Raw genomic sequence first — 14,218 nt, 5'->3', positions numbered from 1 at the left:
ACAACTGGGCGGGCAAGGACGTTAACAGACCACCTAACAACAAGAACTTCTCGTTTACTGAAAAAGACCGTTCGGTGGGAGTAGGTGCCTCCTCGAGAGGGGAGGCTAACCAAACTGACCCGCCTGATTGTGAAGCATCTGAAACACTTTTCTGAGTTAAAGAATGAAGGTTAGAAACTTGCGCACCTTCTGCGATCCCACCCAGGCGTCGTGCTTTTCATTTGACCCCGTCCTTCAGCCTCCGTTGGCCCTTCCAAACTAAAGTGTTGGAGCCACCGAAGCACCGATGTGAATATCACAGCTGGACGGCCATTGTCTCTCCGGGCCTGGGCTCCGGGCCTGGTTACCAACCAGGAACCTGGGATCAAAGCCTGCCTTGGATTACTCTCAGAAAAAAAAAAGGAGGAGGAGGTGCTGCTTTTGGAGGGGGGCTCGAGTGTAAAAGAAGTGAGGAATGCTCCTAATTATGTGCCCTCCACTCCTTTTCTGTCTCGGCCGTTGGCTCTTGTCTCGTCTCCTCGTGTATCTGGCCTTCTTCAGGCTACAGTGAACCCATGAGGAGGCGGCGCAGTGTGACAGGAGAGTGACATGAGGAGTGAGGCGACGGCGTCTCCGCTGGCACTCCATTAGCAGGAGATCTCAGAGGGTCGGAGGTGGAGAGGCTGGACGTTCCCGCTTCAGACGGGATGGAGGAGGTGGAGATCAAGGAGCGTGTAAAGAGGATTAGGGCTCTTGTTGCTGGATTTTATCGGAGGCGTTTTCCTGCTGAGGTCCATCTCTGCGTGTTTACTCCTCTCTGCTCACGCTGATGTTTTCCTCCTCCCGTTTCAGGTTTTCTGAACAGACGAGAGCGTTCGCGCCGGGCAACACGGCCGCTGGCAGGGCTCAGAGGGCGCCATGGCCGGTGGCCTGAGGGTCCTCCTGTCCACTGTGCTGTGTCTCAGCCAGTCCCTGCTCATCAGCTGCTCATGTAAGTTCTGTTTTCTGCTCGGGCGTCGCTCCATCACACTCAGCAGCATTTCCTATAAATACCTCATGCGAAACGTGGACGATGACGGTTGTGACAGTTTGTTGTCAGATTGTAATGAATCAGAAAGTAACCACTGAGTGTACGTCCACAACTGAATTTAAGCTCAATATCTATAAAATTGACTGGTCTTTACTAGGGGTGTAATGGTGTGCGAAAATCACATTTCGGTTCGGTTCAGTTTCATGGAGGGCTCGATTCGGTTAATTTTCTGTATTAAAAAGGCCAAACTAAAGACGTACAAAATGTTTATTTGAAAATATGCCAAGTAAACAAGTTCAGTCATTACAGACTTGTTAGCTGGAGGTGAGCTGGTGGATAAAGAACACTCAGCTGCTGTCATCCTCAGACTGCAAACAACACAGATATATAAAAAAAATGGAGTTAATAAGATTATAATTTTAAATGAAAAAAGTTAATTAGATAATATAATACAGTACCTTTTCTTGCACGGTCATCATATGAGGTGGTTGAATATTCTCTCTCGCTCCTCATCTATGTGGCAGGACTTTAATCTGGTCCAGGGCTTGTTGACAATATCAGTTTTAGCTTTTTCATAAAGTGCTGCTAGAACGTTTCGGCTGAAGTGTTGACGTGATGGGATGTTGTAGCGGGGCTCAATAACTTTAAAGCCGGCGCATCAACAACATTCGGACGTAGATCCAGAGCTTTAACAACTCCTACAGCTTGTGTTATTGCTCTGGACCGATCTGAATTACCAGATAAAGGTTGTTTGAACGCTGCTGTTATCGGTCTTTGCAACAAGCTGCTTTTCTTGCTTGTAGAGGAGACGTTCACGTTCAGACGATGTTGTTTCAAGCGCGTTAACAAGTTAGACGTGTTGCCTGCTGCAGATCCAATCTCCGTGAAACAACGTCGACACACAGCTTTGGATTTGTTCACTTGTCTTTTAACAAGAAAGCCATATTGTTCCCCAACAGGAGACCTGCTAGCGACATGTTAGGCCACTAATGCTACGCGTGCTTCAAGATAATAGCGCCGTGCTGAAACACGCTTAGGAACGTTAGTTCCACGGCGCATAATCTCTCGTTAATAAAATTTAATGAGTGAAAAAATAACCGAAATGGTTCAATACGCCCACGTGTACCATTACACCACTAGTATTTGCCCATTTGTGATGGGTGGGGCGGCTGTGGCTGAGTGGTTAGAGCAGTCGTCCTCCAATGTGAGGGTTGGGGGTTTGAGTCCACCAGCAGTCACATGCTGAAGTGTCCCTGGGCAAGACACTGAACCCCTCGTTGCCTCTGATGTGTGTCCCATCAGTGTATGAATGTGATAAAGCTCTGATTATTCTTTTTAGAGTGCTGTGTGGATGGGTAGATGAGGCACAGATTGTTGTAAAGAGCTTTGAGTATCTTGAAATAAGATAGAAAGGTGATATATAAGTACAGTCCATTTACTTATATAGCACCTTTCTATCTTATCAAGACACTCAAAGCTCTTTACAACAATCTGTGCCTCATTTACTCATCCACACAGCACTCTACAAAGAATAATCAGAGCTTTATCACATTCATACACTGATGGGACACACATCAGAGGCAACGAGGGGTTCAGTGTGTTGCCTAGGGACACTTCAGCATGTGACTGCTGGTGGATTCGAACCCCCAACTCTTGAGTTGGAGGATGACTGTTCTAACCACTCAGCCACAGCCGCCCGTGCTTTAGGGCCATTTTCAAATGGGTTGACTTCAAAATCAGTTGTAGATTTAAGTTCATTGTTTACTTTCTTAGAGTTTCATTAAGATACATCCACTGGTTCGTGAGATATTTTGCTAACAGACACACAAACAAATGAACACACAGAGAGCCTGCCATCAGGCAGCAACAAAACCACAAAATAAAATATAACCTCTGTCACTTAAATTTGATGTTCACATGTTGTTGTGTAGAAAAGGTGAGTTATGGAGCCGTCATTGTTTTGTTGTGTTAGTGTAATAGTATTTGTTATAATTCAGTCCGATCACTTCGTACGACTCATATTTCTGTTTGTTTCCTCAGTTCAGCGTCCCTCCTTCCTCTCTGAGCCCAGCTCGGTGGTTCAGAGTCCCGGCTCCGTGGTCCGTCTGGTGTGCTCTGTAAGTCCTCCGTCTGCGGTCGTCTCCTGGCGCTTCCGAGGCCTCCTCCTGGACCGGGACACCCTGCCTGGCGTGGAGCTCGATCGGGACTCCCTCACGATCTCCAACCTCACGTCCAGCCACGCCGGGGTCTATCAGTGTGTGGCACGCTTCAGCCACGGGCCGGCCGTCGCCAGCCGCCTCGCCCGTGTGGCTCTAGCAGGTACGGATGCAGAGAATGACCTCCTCTGTGCGCTTGTGCTCACTTCAAAGAGCTGAAGGAAAAAGAGGAAGCGTCCTTGGGAAAAGGAAGGCCATTTTGTGAGTGTTGACTCGTCAGAAGGAACGCCTGCTGCTGAGCGGCTCAGAGGAAGGAAGCAGTAGGAGTTTGTACTTGGGGCAGACTTCCAGATCCCTCTTGACCGGTGTCCTTAATGAGTCTGGGGCTTTCCTGTGTGGAAGCGTGTTATGTTCCTGCTGGGATGCCGCGCTCTCCTCTCCTCCACGTTCAGCGCTCGGCCCTGACGTGGAGCGGTATCAGACCCAGACTGAAACAATAAACAAACCCAGCGATCCAACGCAAACAGCTTCGCTCTCCGCTGCGCTGATGCTCCGGCCACATTAAAGCTCCTAAACCAGCCTAATCGAGGAAATCTTCCCTTTTTCCCCCTCTCCCCTGTTTGTTCAGAAATATCAGGATATGAAGATGTCCGGCGGCGGACGTTATCGGTGCAGGAAGGCAGCGCGGTCCTTATAGAGTGTCCTCTGCCGCACAGCGTCCCTGCAGCTCAGCCTCGACTCCGAGTGCGAGGAGACTGGATCAAAGAGTCCACAGGTGTGTTCTGACTCGGCGGAATAAACCGGCAGCTCCTGGTCACGTGCATTTGGACATTAACGCTTGACTGTTTTAATTCTGCAGTGGACTTTATTTTTTTTTTTATCTGCAAACAACTAGTCTTCTGTCATGAACCGAAAAGCTCAAAGTATGGTTTGGAGATGACTCTTAGCTACTACCACACAAAACTTTAGCTCATTATTTAGAAAAGTGACCGGATTGTAGCAATTTTTGTGATCGCTAACATCAGTTATCCTTGGCAGCCATCTTGAATGTGTTTTACTCCATAAGTTAATGATTTGTAGTTACATTATCGCCCACCTTTCATGGCAGCAGACCATAATGATGTGAATGTCTGACCCTTTTGTCCGTTTTTTACAGCTGAAAGTGAACAATTATGATGATTTTGCAGAAATGATTACGACTATCCCAAATATATTCTATAATTTTATTTTTATAAACACAATTTTCTTTGTTCTATTAGTTTAAAAAAAAACTAATTGAGTGGATTCATAATTATTCTAATAAATCACAGATTAATTTACTGAAACGATGAAAATTTGACTGCGCTTGAAAAGAAAAGTGAGTTAGAGCAAAAGTACACAAAAGTTAATAAAGGAGGAACAAGCTGAAGTATTTAAGGTGTAATCACTGTAGATTTTATTGTACAGTTGTAAATAAGTTGTTCAGTTGCATAAAGGAAAAAACAAATATTTCCACATTTTATTTAACCTTTTGTTAAATACATACAGGACATGTATGAGGACAACAGGACAGTGGCGAGATGTGCTGTAGGAGTGACAGATAGCTTCAATGTGGAGGTGGGAGTGCATCAAGGATCTGCTCTGAGCCCCTTCTTGTTTGCTCTGGTGATGAACCGACTAACAGATGAGGTCAGGCAGGAATCCCCATGGACTATGATGTTTGCAGATGACATTGTGATCTGTGGTGAGAACAGGGAACAGGTGGAAGAGAACTTAGAGAGGTGGAGGTATGCACTTGAAAGAAGAGGAACGAAAGTCTGCCGAATAAGACAGAGCACGTGCGTGAACGAGAGGGAGGCATGTGGAACAGAGAGGCTACAAGGAGCAGAGGTCACAAAGGTGCAGGACTTCAGGGACTTGGGGTCCACTGTCCAAGAAAAAGGGGAGTGTGGGAAAGAGGTGAAGAAGAAAGTCCAGGCAGGATGGAGTGGATGGAGAAAAGTTTCAGGAGTGAGTTGCTACAAAAAGGGTGTCAGCAAAGGTCAAAGGAAAAGTTTACAAGACAGTGGTGAGACCAGTTATGTTGTATGGTCTGGAGACAGAGACATGGACAAAAAGACAGGAGACAGAACTGGAAGTGGCAGAAATGAAGATGTTGAGGTTCTCCTTAGGAGTGACAAGGATGGATAAGATTAGGAATGAGATCATCAGAGGTACAGCACAGGTTGAACAACTGGGAGATAAAGTTAGAGAGACCAGACTGAGATGGTTTGGACATGTCCAGAGGAGGGACCGTAGTTTGGACATGTCCATAGGATGGACAGTGGTTTGGACATGTCCAGAGGAGGGACAGTGGTTTGGACATGTCCAGAGGAGGGACCGTGGTTTGGACAAGTCCAGAGGAGGGACAGTGGTTTGGACATGTCCAGAGGAAGGACCGTGGTTTGGACAAGTCCAGAGGAGGGACAGTGGTTTGGACATGTCCAGAAGAGGGACAGTGGGTATATTGGTAGAATGATGTTAGAAATGCAGCTGCCAGGAAAAAGACAAAGAGGAGATATATGGATGCAGTTAGAGAGGACATGGAGGTGGCGGAGGATGACTCGCTGTGGTGACCCCTGAAGAGGGAAAAGCCGAAAGAAGATTTGACCTTTTGTTAACTTTTTTAGTAAAGTCCCAGGATGTTCATAGTTGCATGCTCAGTAACATACTGTAACTAATAAAAACAAAATGCTTCAGTTCATCCTTGTTGCATCTTTTTGCTTTTATCCCGATAAAACTTTGCCTCTTTCTCTTTTCAGAGAACTATTTAGTGCTTCCATCTGGAAACCTTCAGATTATCTCGGCCTCAGCGCATCACCAAGGCATGTATAAATGTGGTGCAATCAACCCCGTTACCGGAGACGTCGTTGTGCAGTCTCACGGCACCAAGCTGTCAGTCAAACGTGAGTCGGATGGCGTTTTCTTCACGGCTGCAGAAGTTTTCCAGCTTGCAGTCATCATTCACCGTCGTGGTTTCTCCCCTTTTTCAGACTCGGACCCGTCCTCCTCGGTTCGGATACTTTATCCCGTCACTTCAACGGCCGTTTCGGCGCAGCTTTCGCAGCCCCTGACGTTGGAGTGCGTCGTCTCTGGGAGTCCCACGCCAGCAGCCAAGTGGTTCAGGAACGGTAAGGAGGTCAAACTCGGATCTTCTCACCAGCGACTGCACAACAACCTGGTGTTGGTTCGACTGACGAGGAGCGACGAAGGCACGTACTGCTGCACAGTTGAGACCGAGCGGGGGACTGTGACCAGCCCGGGCTACACCGTGACTGTTCTCGGTAAGAAAGGAATACGAGAAAAGACTTTAAGGGGAAATTCTGCAACAGATGGTGAAAATAATGTTTCTCGTCCGCAGAACCTCTTTCCATCACCGAGGGTCTGAGCGACCAACTCGTCTCTTTAGGCTCTTCGGCTCATTTACACTGCACGGCAAGAGGAAGCCCCTCCCCCAACATCACCTGGTTGTTCAACGCTGACCCGATCGCTCCGTCGCGCCGCTTCCAAATCTCTGGCTCATCGCTTGTTGTTACAAACGTAACGCCGCAGGATGAAGGAGTTTATCAGTGTCAGCTGGACAACGGGATCGGCTCGGCTCAGTCACGCGGGGCGCTCAGAACGCAGTCAGGTAAAAGATGTCACCTGTTTGTTTGCTGAATCAGCTTTAAGCTTTGCTTTTAAAAGTCAGAAAGTGGCACAACTCTTTCAAAGATTTCTCATTAGTTCTGTTTAAAACTTAATTAACAGTGAAGCTGGGTTCTGTGTTATACTGCAAACTAAACGAGTCGGGGTTTGGCAACAAAGATGGACATGAGACAGAAAAAAAAATCATCATTTGATTTTATTTACATTGTAGTGAGTCACGTTGGTACGTGCCACTAGTTGTATGACAAATATATGTGGTATATATTTATGCATACTTTTCACGAGTTCCTCATCTTTCTGACTGTGTAATGTCGTGTATTGAATTCAACAGAAATGTAACGAGAGACGTTATTTACCTTTGACCCATCAAAATGAATGGAGTCATTTATTTTCAGAATCAAAGTTTAACATCAAACATTTACATTAATTTGGCAAAATATGAAAATAATAACAGACAAGTTTCACAGAAAATGAGCGTCGATCACTCGGCGGTGAACGAGGACTTTGCTTCAGATATTTCTAAAATATCTGTACTGGTTTTGTGAGAGAGAGAAGAGTTTAAGATGAAATGGAGATTATCTTACAGAGAACTATGTGAGAGAATTAATATCTGTTGACCAGAACGTGCACGCTTCATCAGATCTCAGCTCGCCTCCGGTACACTTTAGTCGAAGAAGAGACCGTTACCTTGTTGATGATAGATCAGCTCGATAGAGAATCCTCCAGACCTTTCAGCGTCTCCGTTGAGAGCTGCTGAAATCCTTAGATAGTCGTGCGTGGGTTGTTCAAACAGAAGTTATAATTCCAAACGTCTCTGACTCTCCTGAATTCTCGAATTCTCTTCCATTCACTTCACCATTCTCCATGAATTCCCCATGAATTCTAACCAATTCTCCTCAGAACTCCTTGAGAACTCCTTGAGAACTACTTGAGAACTCCTTGAGAACTCCTTGAGAACTCCTTGAGAACTAACTTGAACTGGAAAGTTGCCACATTTTAAATGGGTCGACTTCCGGTTCAATTTTAGAGCTTTCTGATTCGTGGATGTACCAGAAAGAGGTGTGGTTTTTGACGTAAGGTATTATCAAAAGTCGAGGTCAGGGAATGAATTTGTTTTCAACATACAGAAAAGATTATTGCAGAATACCAGACTTTTTGGAGCCTCACTCTGTTGTATCTTTCCAAATAGTAAAACATGACATCCCTTTTTCAGTAAACATTTAGTTGACCGAAGCTTCAACTTTCACATACTTACGACTTGGCTCATTTCAGACAGAAAATCAAGAAATGCATATTAAGGTGATTTCTTCTTTGAATGAGGAATAAAAATCATTACTTACTGTTTATGTAAAATAAAAATGAGTAGTTCTTTTCAACCTGTAAGCATTGAGTGAAACTAACACAATTTGATTATCAAACATTTGTAAGACAGTAATGATTATAAAGAATTGTCTTTTCTGCTTGATTAATTCAAGAAAGAAAGTCATCAGATGGCTCAGACTTATTCAGATCAATGAAAATAACAGTCTCTGTCCATCTGGTAGATTTGAGGTCATCAGGGTCAGATAAGGGTCAGACCAGGTTCACTACAACATAAAGGTTTCTTAAAACGTTTAAAAGCTGAGCATGTTTTTTGTACAACAGCCCTGTATTTTTCAACCGAACAAATTTGTCAATGTCAGTGATTAGTGTTTTTGTTGTTGATCAGGTGTAGGATTTTTATTTTATTTGCCAGTTCATCCAACCCCCCAACTAACAAATCTATCAACCAACCAATTAACAGACTGACCAACTAATTTATCAACTAACCAGTAAACCAACCAATCAGCTGACCAACCAATGAATAAACCAATCAACCAACTAATAAATAAAGTAACCTATGAGCCCAGCAACCAATCAATCAACCTGCCAACCAATGATTTAACAAACCTACTATCCAAACAAACAAATAACTAAACTAATTAACCAATCACTTAAGCAATCTTTTACCTGACCAACCAACCAACCAACCAAACTAACAAGTAATCAATTAACAGACAAATCAACGAACAACCAACTAACCAACCAATTCACAAACCAACCAACTAATCTATTTAATCAAATAAACCGACAACTAATTTATCAAATAACCAATACACCAACCAACCAATGAACAAACCAGACAACCAATTATTTAACAAACGTACTAACGAAACAAGCAACTAAACTAATTAACCAATCACCCCAACAATTCTTTACCTGACCAACCAACCAGCAAACCCAAATAACAAGTAATCAATTAACAGACAAATCATTGAACAACCAACTATCCAACCAATTAAAAAATCAATCAACTAATATATCAATTACCCATTAAATCAACTAATGAATCAGTAAAAAAATTAAGTAACCATTGATACCAATAACAACCAGTCAATCAATGATTTAACAAACCTACTAACCAAACAAGCCACTAAACTAATCAACCATTCACCCCAACAATCCTTTACCTGACCAACCAACCAAAATAACAAGTAATCAATTAACAGACAAATCAACGAACAACCAACTAACCAACCAATTCACAAACCAACCAACTAATCTATTTAATCAATTAAACAGACCAACTAATATATCAAATAACCAATACACCAACCAACCAATGAACAAACCAGACAACCAATTATTTAACAAACATACTAACGAAACAAGCAACTAAACTAATTAACCAATCACCCCAACAATTTTTTACCTGACCAACCAACCAGCGAACCCAAATAACAAGTAATCAATTTACAGACAAATCATTGAACAACCAACTATCCAACCAATTAAAAAAACAATCAACTAATATATCAATTAACCATTAAATCAACTAATGAATCAGTAAAAAAATTAAGTAACCATTGATACCAATAACAACCAGTCAATCAATGATTTAACAAACCTACTAACCAAACAAGCAACTAAACTAATCAACCATTCACCCCAACAATCCTTTACCTGACCAACCAACCAAACTAACAAGTAATCAATTAACAGACTAACCAACTAATTACTCAACCAGCAATAATAAACCCACCAGCCAACAAATAAATCAAACAATCTGACCATCCAGCATTTTTTAAAACTTTTTAAACTTTGACATTTTTCTTTGGTAACATTTTTTACTCCAGAAACATTCTTGAAGTTATAAAAAAAGAAAGAAAAAAGTTGAAATAGTGATTTTATTGCCTCATAATCATCAAACCCAAAAAAGTTTTCTTTGAACAGCAATAAATGAAGTGATTTTGTTACTTTTTGTCAAACTTGTAAAACCGTGAATAATGTTTGTCCTGCTCAGGTGAGTTTAGACTTAAAGTTAAGTTTTTAAACTTAAAGTTTAGACTTTTGCAGTGTTTAATTTGTAAACCAAACGATGCTGGAACGTAAATAACAAGGGGCGGGGTGGGAGGGGGAGTGTCTCTAGGGGTCCTCCCTCAAAAATTTTTGAATAAAGTAGATGCCATTTCCTGCATTCTAGTGTCTTTTAATGGGTTGTTAAACATCTACGTTTACCTAGCACTTGATTCAATAACTATTTTAGAGAGCAGCAAGAAGTAGCCTGACCAACAGTTCTCCTTGTGTGAATAGAGCTTCTCACAGTGTTTGTGGCTCAGTGGTTAGAGCAGTCGTCTGCCAATGCAAGAGTTGGAGGTTCGAATCCACCAGCAGTCACATGCCGAAGTGTCCCTGGGCAAGACACTGAACCCCTCATTGCCTCTGATGTGTGTCCCATTGGTGTATGAATGTGATAAAGCACTGAGTAGTCTCCTTAGAATGATGTGTTCAATTAGCTTTGTATAGATCTAGTAGAGTGCTGTATGAATGGGTAAATGAGGACAGATTGTGTTGTAAAGCGCGTTGAGTGTCTTGATAAGATAGAAAGGCGCTATATAAGTATAATCCATTTACCCATCAAACATTTCTCTTGTATTTTTAACAAATAATCAAAATTTTATTACTGGCCCACTTAAACTGTAAAACTGATGTGCAATTTAGATGTGCAGTTTAATTACATTTTTGTGTTTTTAATTAAATTGCCCCATGATTGTACTTTTAGGGGCAGAGATTTTTTTTCAAGGGTAGAAGCGGAAATGCTTACTTGAAGGGGCAGCTCTTATGTGATATTAAGAAGTCGTAAGTGGCTGTTATGTTTAAAATGAGTGTTTATATAATTATTTTCATGTTACATATCCAGTGTATGTTGTATTCGTTCAAGGCAGTCAAATTTGTTTATATCTTTATTACTAGTAAGCCTGAGAGTTACAGGATCCGAGCAGACAGTTACCAGAATGCGTCCTATCAAAATAAGAGAGTTCCCGGATCCTGTTCCGGCAGGATCTAGCTCAAATTAACCCCTGGACTTATGACATCCCAGAAATGAAAACGACCTTGATAAATGTTAAAAGTGGGTTAGAATGGTAGGAGAGTTTTTCTGGGTTTGGGTTTTGAGATGGCCTGAAAACGTTCTTGTATCAACAGATAAACTCCAGACGCGCAGCCTTGTTGTCATTTGTCACAAACCCTCTGGGTTTAAGGATTCTCGGCAGATGGGATCTCTGCAGGTCAGAACTTACAGCATCTGCAGGATGTCCTTGTTTTTGTGACTGTGTGTTTCTGTGCTGGTGGTGGGATTGGGGGGTGGTGGTGTTGGGCCAAGGCCGGCCTCCTCCTGAGCCTTGAACTGAGCCTGAGCGTGAGAGTGAGCTTTGTGCGCACCGTCGGGGATAAGCCCCCGGACGCTGGAATGTAAGGAGTAAATGTGGAAGGTTCTGATGAGGACCAGACCACCCGGCTGTCAACATCGTACACAACTACCTCTTATTTATTAACACATTGCGACCCTCCTCCTCCTGAGCCTCCCATCCTCTCCCACCCCACTATCCCTGGCTGCTCCATAAGGCCCCACTCGTTCCCCTACCTCGTATCTGCAGAGCGATTAATGCCGATACACGGGCAGGAAAAGTCTGACCGGATCAGGCGGTTAGAACCCTTCTCTGCAGAAAAACCGAGTCTGATAATCAGAGGTAAGCACTCCGAGCTCAGTTTGGCTTTTCGTTTAGGTACCAGGTACGCGGGCTTGTCCAGCGCCTTCACAGTCAAACTAAACTGTTATTATAACTCTCGTGGAGCAATCTGAAGAATTTTAACATCGCCGTGGCAACAGACGTCTTTTATCCATCAGTGTTGGTCTTTTTTTTAAATCAACAGATACATTCTTCTCGTGCTTCGAAACGTCAAAATAAAGGTGCCTCATGTTAACCGCAGCTATAAAATGAACATATTTTTAGTTGGGTAATATGAGGAGAACCAACGGGCATTTTATGGGTTGAAACCAAAACTTAGCTGATTTCAGCTCAAAAGCAACGATGCAATTAATAAAACGTCTTAAAATACCAAAGTACAGGAAATAAAACCGAGCATTCACTAAAGGAATGCATCACCCATTGACTCGTATACCAACATGCCAAAACATTTTAAAGAAATATTGTGCACGATCAGTTAGCTCTTAAATCGTGTGATGGGAATGACTCTCAGCTACTACTACACCAGATTTTATTTCAATATCCGTAACTTTGACTGAGTTTCAATAATATTTGTGTTTGTTAAGTCATTTGAACTGCACCGACTCCAAAATTTAATCTGTTGTATGTGTTCATCCAGTGATTACTTTAGGAGCTCCATTCAAATTCACCCACTTGTTCATTAAATATTTTGCTGACAGACACAAGCTCATCATTAAATTTTCTACATTTCACATAAACAGGAGAAAAACAATCATGTCTGCCAATCAATGAAACGACTCATAAAATGCAATTTACAAAAACTTCCAAGACAAACACGACTCAAAGTTTTAAAGAAATAAACATGATGTGTTAGAGGTCACTGCTGAAATTTAACCGGATTTAAAGAACCAGATAGAACCAGAGAATCCGGTAAGTACAAAAATAAAAACAAGAACCAAGGAATTTGCTCCATCAGTTGAACATAAACGTTGATTTGGTTTTTCATTATATTCACAAAATACAAAGAACATCAAGAAGCCTCACGAAATGAAATGGATTCCAGTTTGGATGGGGGCGACTATCAGAACCGATGGTCCAATGTTCCCACGAGTCGTCCAACATCCGGAGCTCGGTTCAGACTGAGACTTCTTGTAACCCTCTGTGATTTATCGCTCGCTCCCGGTTTCTTCTCCGTAACGGACTGGGAAGAACCTGATGGGGCGACCCTGTCCAGGTGTGGTTCTGTTGGACCCAGCAGCTCCAACAGAACCACTAAAGCAGCTGATTCTCTCCGGTATTTTAATGGTTGGCGTGAGGAATGTGCAGCAGCTGGCTTTGGTCCCGAGATCAGGTCTAGTGTTACCAGCTTCAGGTCTTGTTTGTTTTACAAAGTGAATCGTCCACATCCTGTTACACGACGTCTTCCCCCCGAAGCTAATCAGACTACGTTACCTCCGTATTTCCTTTTTTACGTTTAAATATTCAGTGAAGTCTCTCAGCTCTGCCAAAGCAGCCTCAGCTGCCCCCCAGTCTGCACAGTTTGCTCAGGTGGACTTGGTTCTGGTTCCAGCAACGATTTAATTTAAAAAACATTAAAAAAACAAGCTTTGAATATGTTCTGCAGAACTCTTGTTATTTTATGTAGATCTAAAGTCTTTCCATGAGTGCTTCAGTCCTCTGTGCTCCTGCAGGGAGCTCACTGAGAAACATCATGACCTTTTCTTCAGGTGCTCCTCATCTGAAGACGGGCTATAAACAGACATATTCATGAAAAAACAACAGATTTTTCTTACTAACATTCATCTGTCTGCAAATAAATGGTCTCCTGTGAGACTGTTAGTAATCAACTGTTAGTGATGGAGTCTCATTGCTTTTGCTACATATTTGTCTGTGCAACAAAAAAAGCATAAAAGGTTGAAACTGTGCAACATTTTTGGAAAGTCCACCTGTTTAGGCAAAGATAAAAGTCTTTATTTGCTGTTTGGACTCATACACTTGTCTGGGTTCATAGGAATTTGTGTGCAGAGCTTATATATGAAGAATAACTATTAAAAAAGACAAATCTGAACATTAAAGTCATGTTATTTAAATAGAACTGACGCTATGTGAGCTGTGTTGTGAGATGTGATGACTCTCAGCTACTACCACACCAAATATTTGCTTAATATCAATAAAAACGACTCAATTGGCACCATTTTTGTCCCCATCTCAAAAGGGAAATTAGAAATACAGTTCAGCCAACTGTCCGTGCACGTTGTGAGTGTGATAACGTGAAAAATAAGCGAAGGTACCGACTTCCATTTTGGTGCGTGGTGAAAGGTTCTGTACAAGAATTGGGTTACCATGTCAAAATCTAACAT

General features: G+C 42.5%; 1 protein-coding gene across 1 annotated transcript in view; it reads left to right on the top strand.

Moving 5' to 3' along the window:
• Positions 1-868: 868 nt before the first annotated feature.
• The window catches only part of cdon (cell adhesion associated, oncogene regulated), a 43,309-nt gene continuing 29,959 nt past the window's right edge, over positions 869-14,218 (top strand). The window contains exons 1-6 of the mRNA XM_037678317.1: positions 869-970; positions 3,050-3,328; positions 3,794-3,940; positions 5,946-6,089; positions 6,177-6,467; positions 6,545-6,814. Coding sequence (XP_037534245.1) covers positions 898-970; positions 3,050-3,328; positions 3,794-3,940; positions 5,946-6,089; positions 6,177-6,467; positions 6,545-6,814 — 1,204 coding nt within the window. The 5' untranslated portion in view covers positions 869-897. The remainder of the gene's footprint in view (positions 971-3,049; positions 3,329-3,793; positions 3,941-5,945; positions 6,090-6,176; positions 6,468-6,544; positions 6,815-14,218) is intronic.

Source organism: Nematolebias whitei, chromosome 6, assembly GCF_014905685.2.
Source record: "Nematolebias whitei isolate Nwh7 chromosome 6, NemWhi1, whole genome shotgun sequence".
Classification (NCBI taxonomy): Eukaryota; Metazoa; Chordata; class Actinopteri; order Cyprinodontiformes; family Rivulidae; genus Nematolebias; species Nematolebias whitei.
This window is presented reverse-complemented; position numbering and strand designations above follow the sequence as displayed.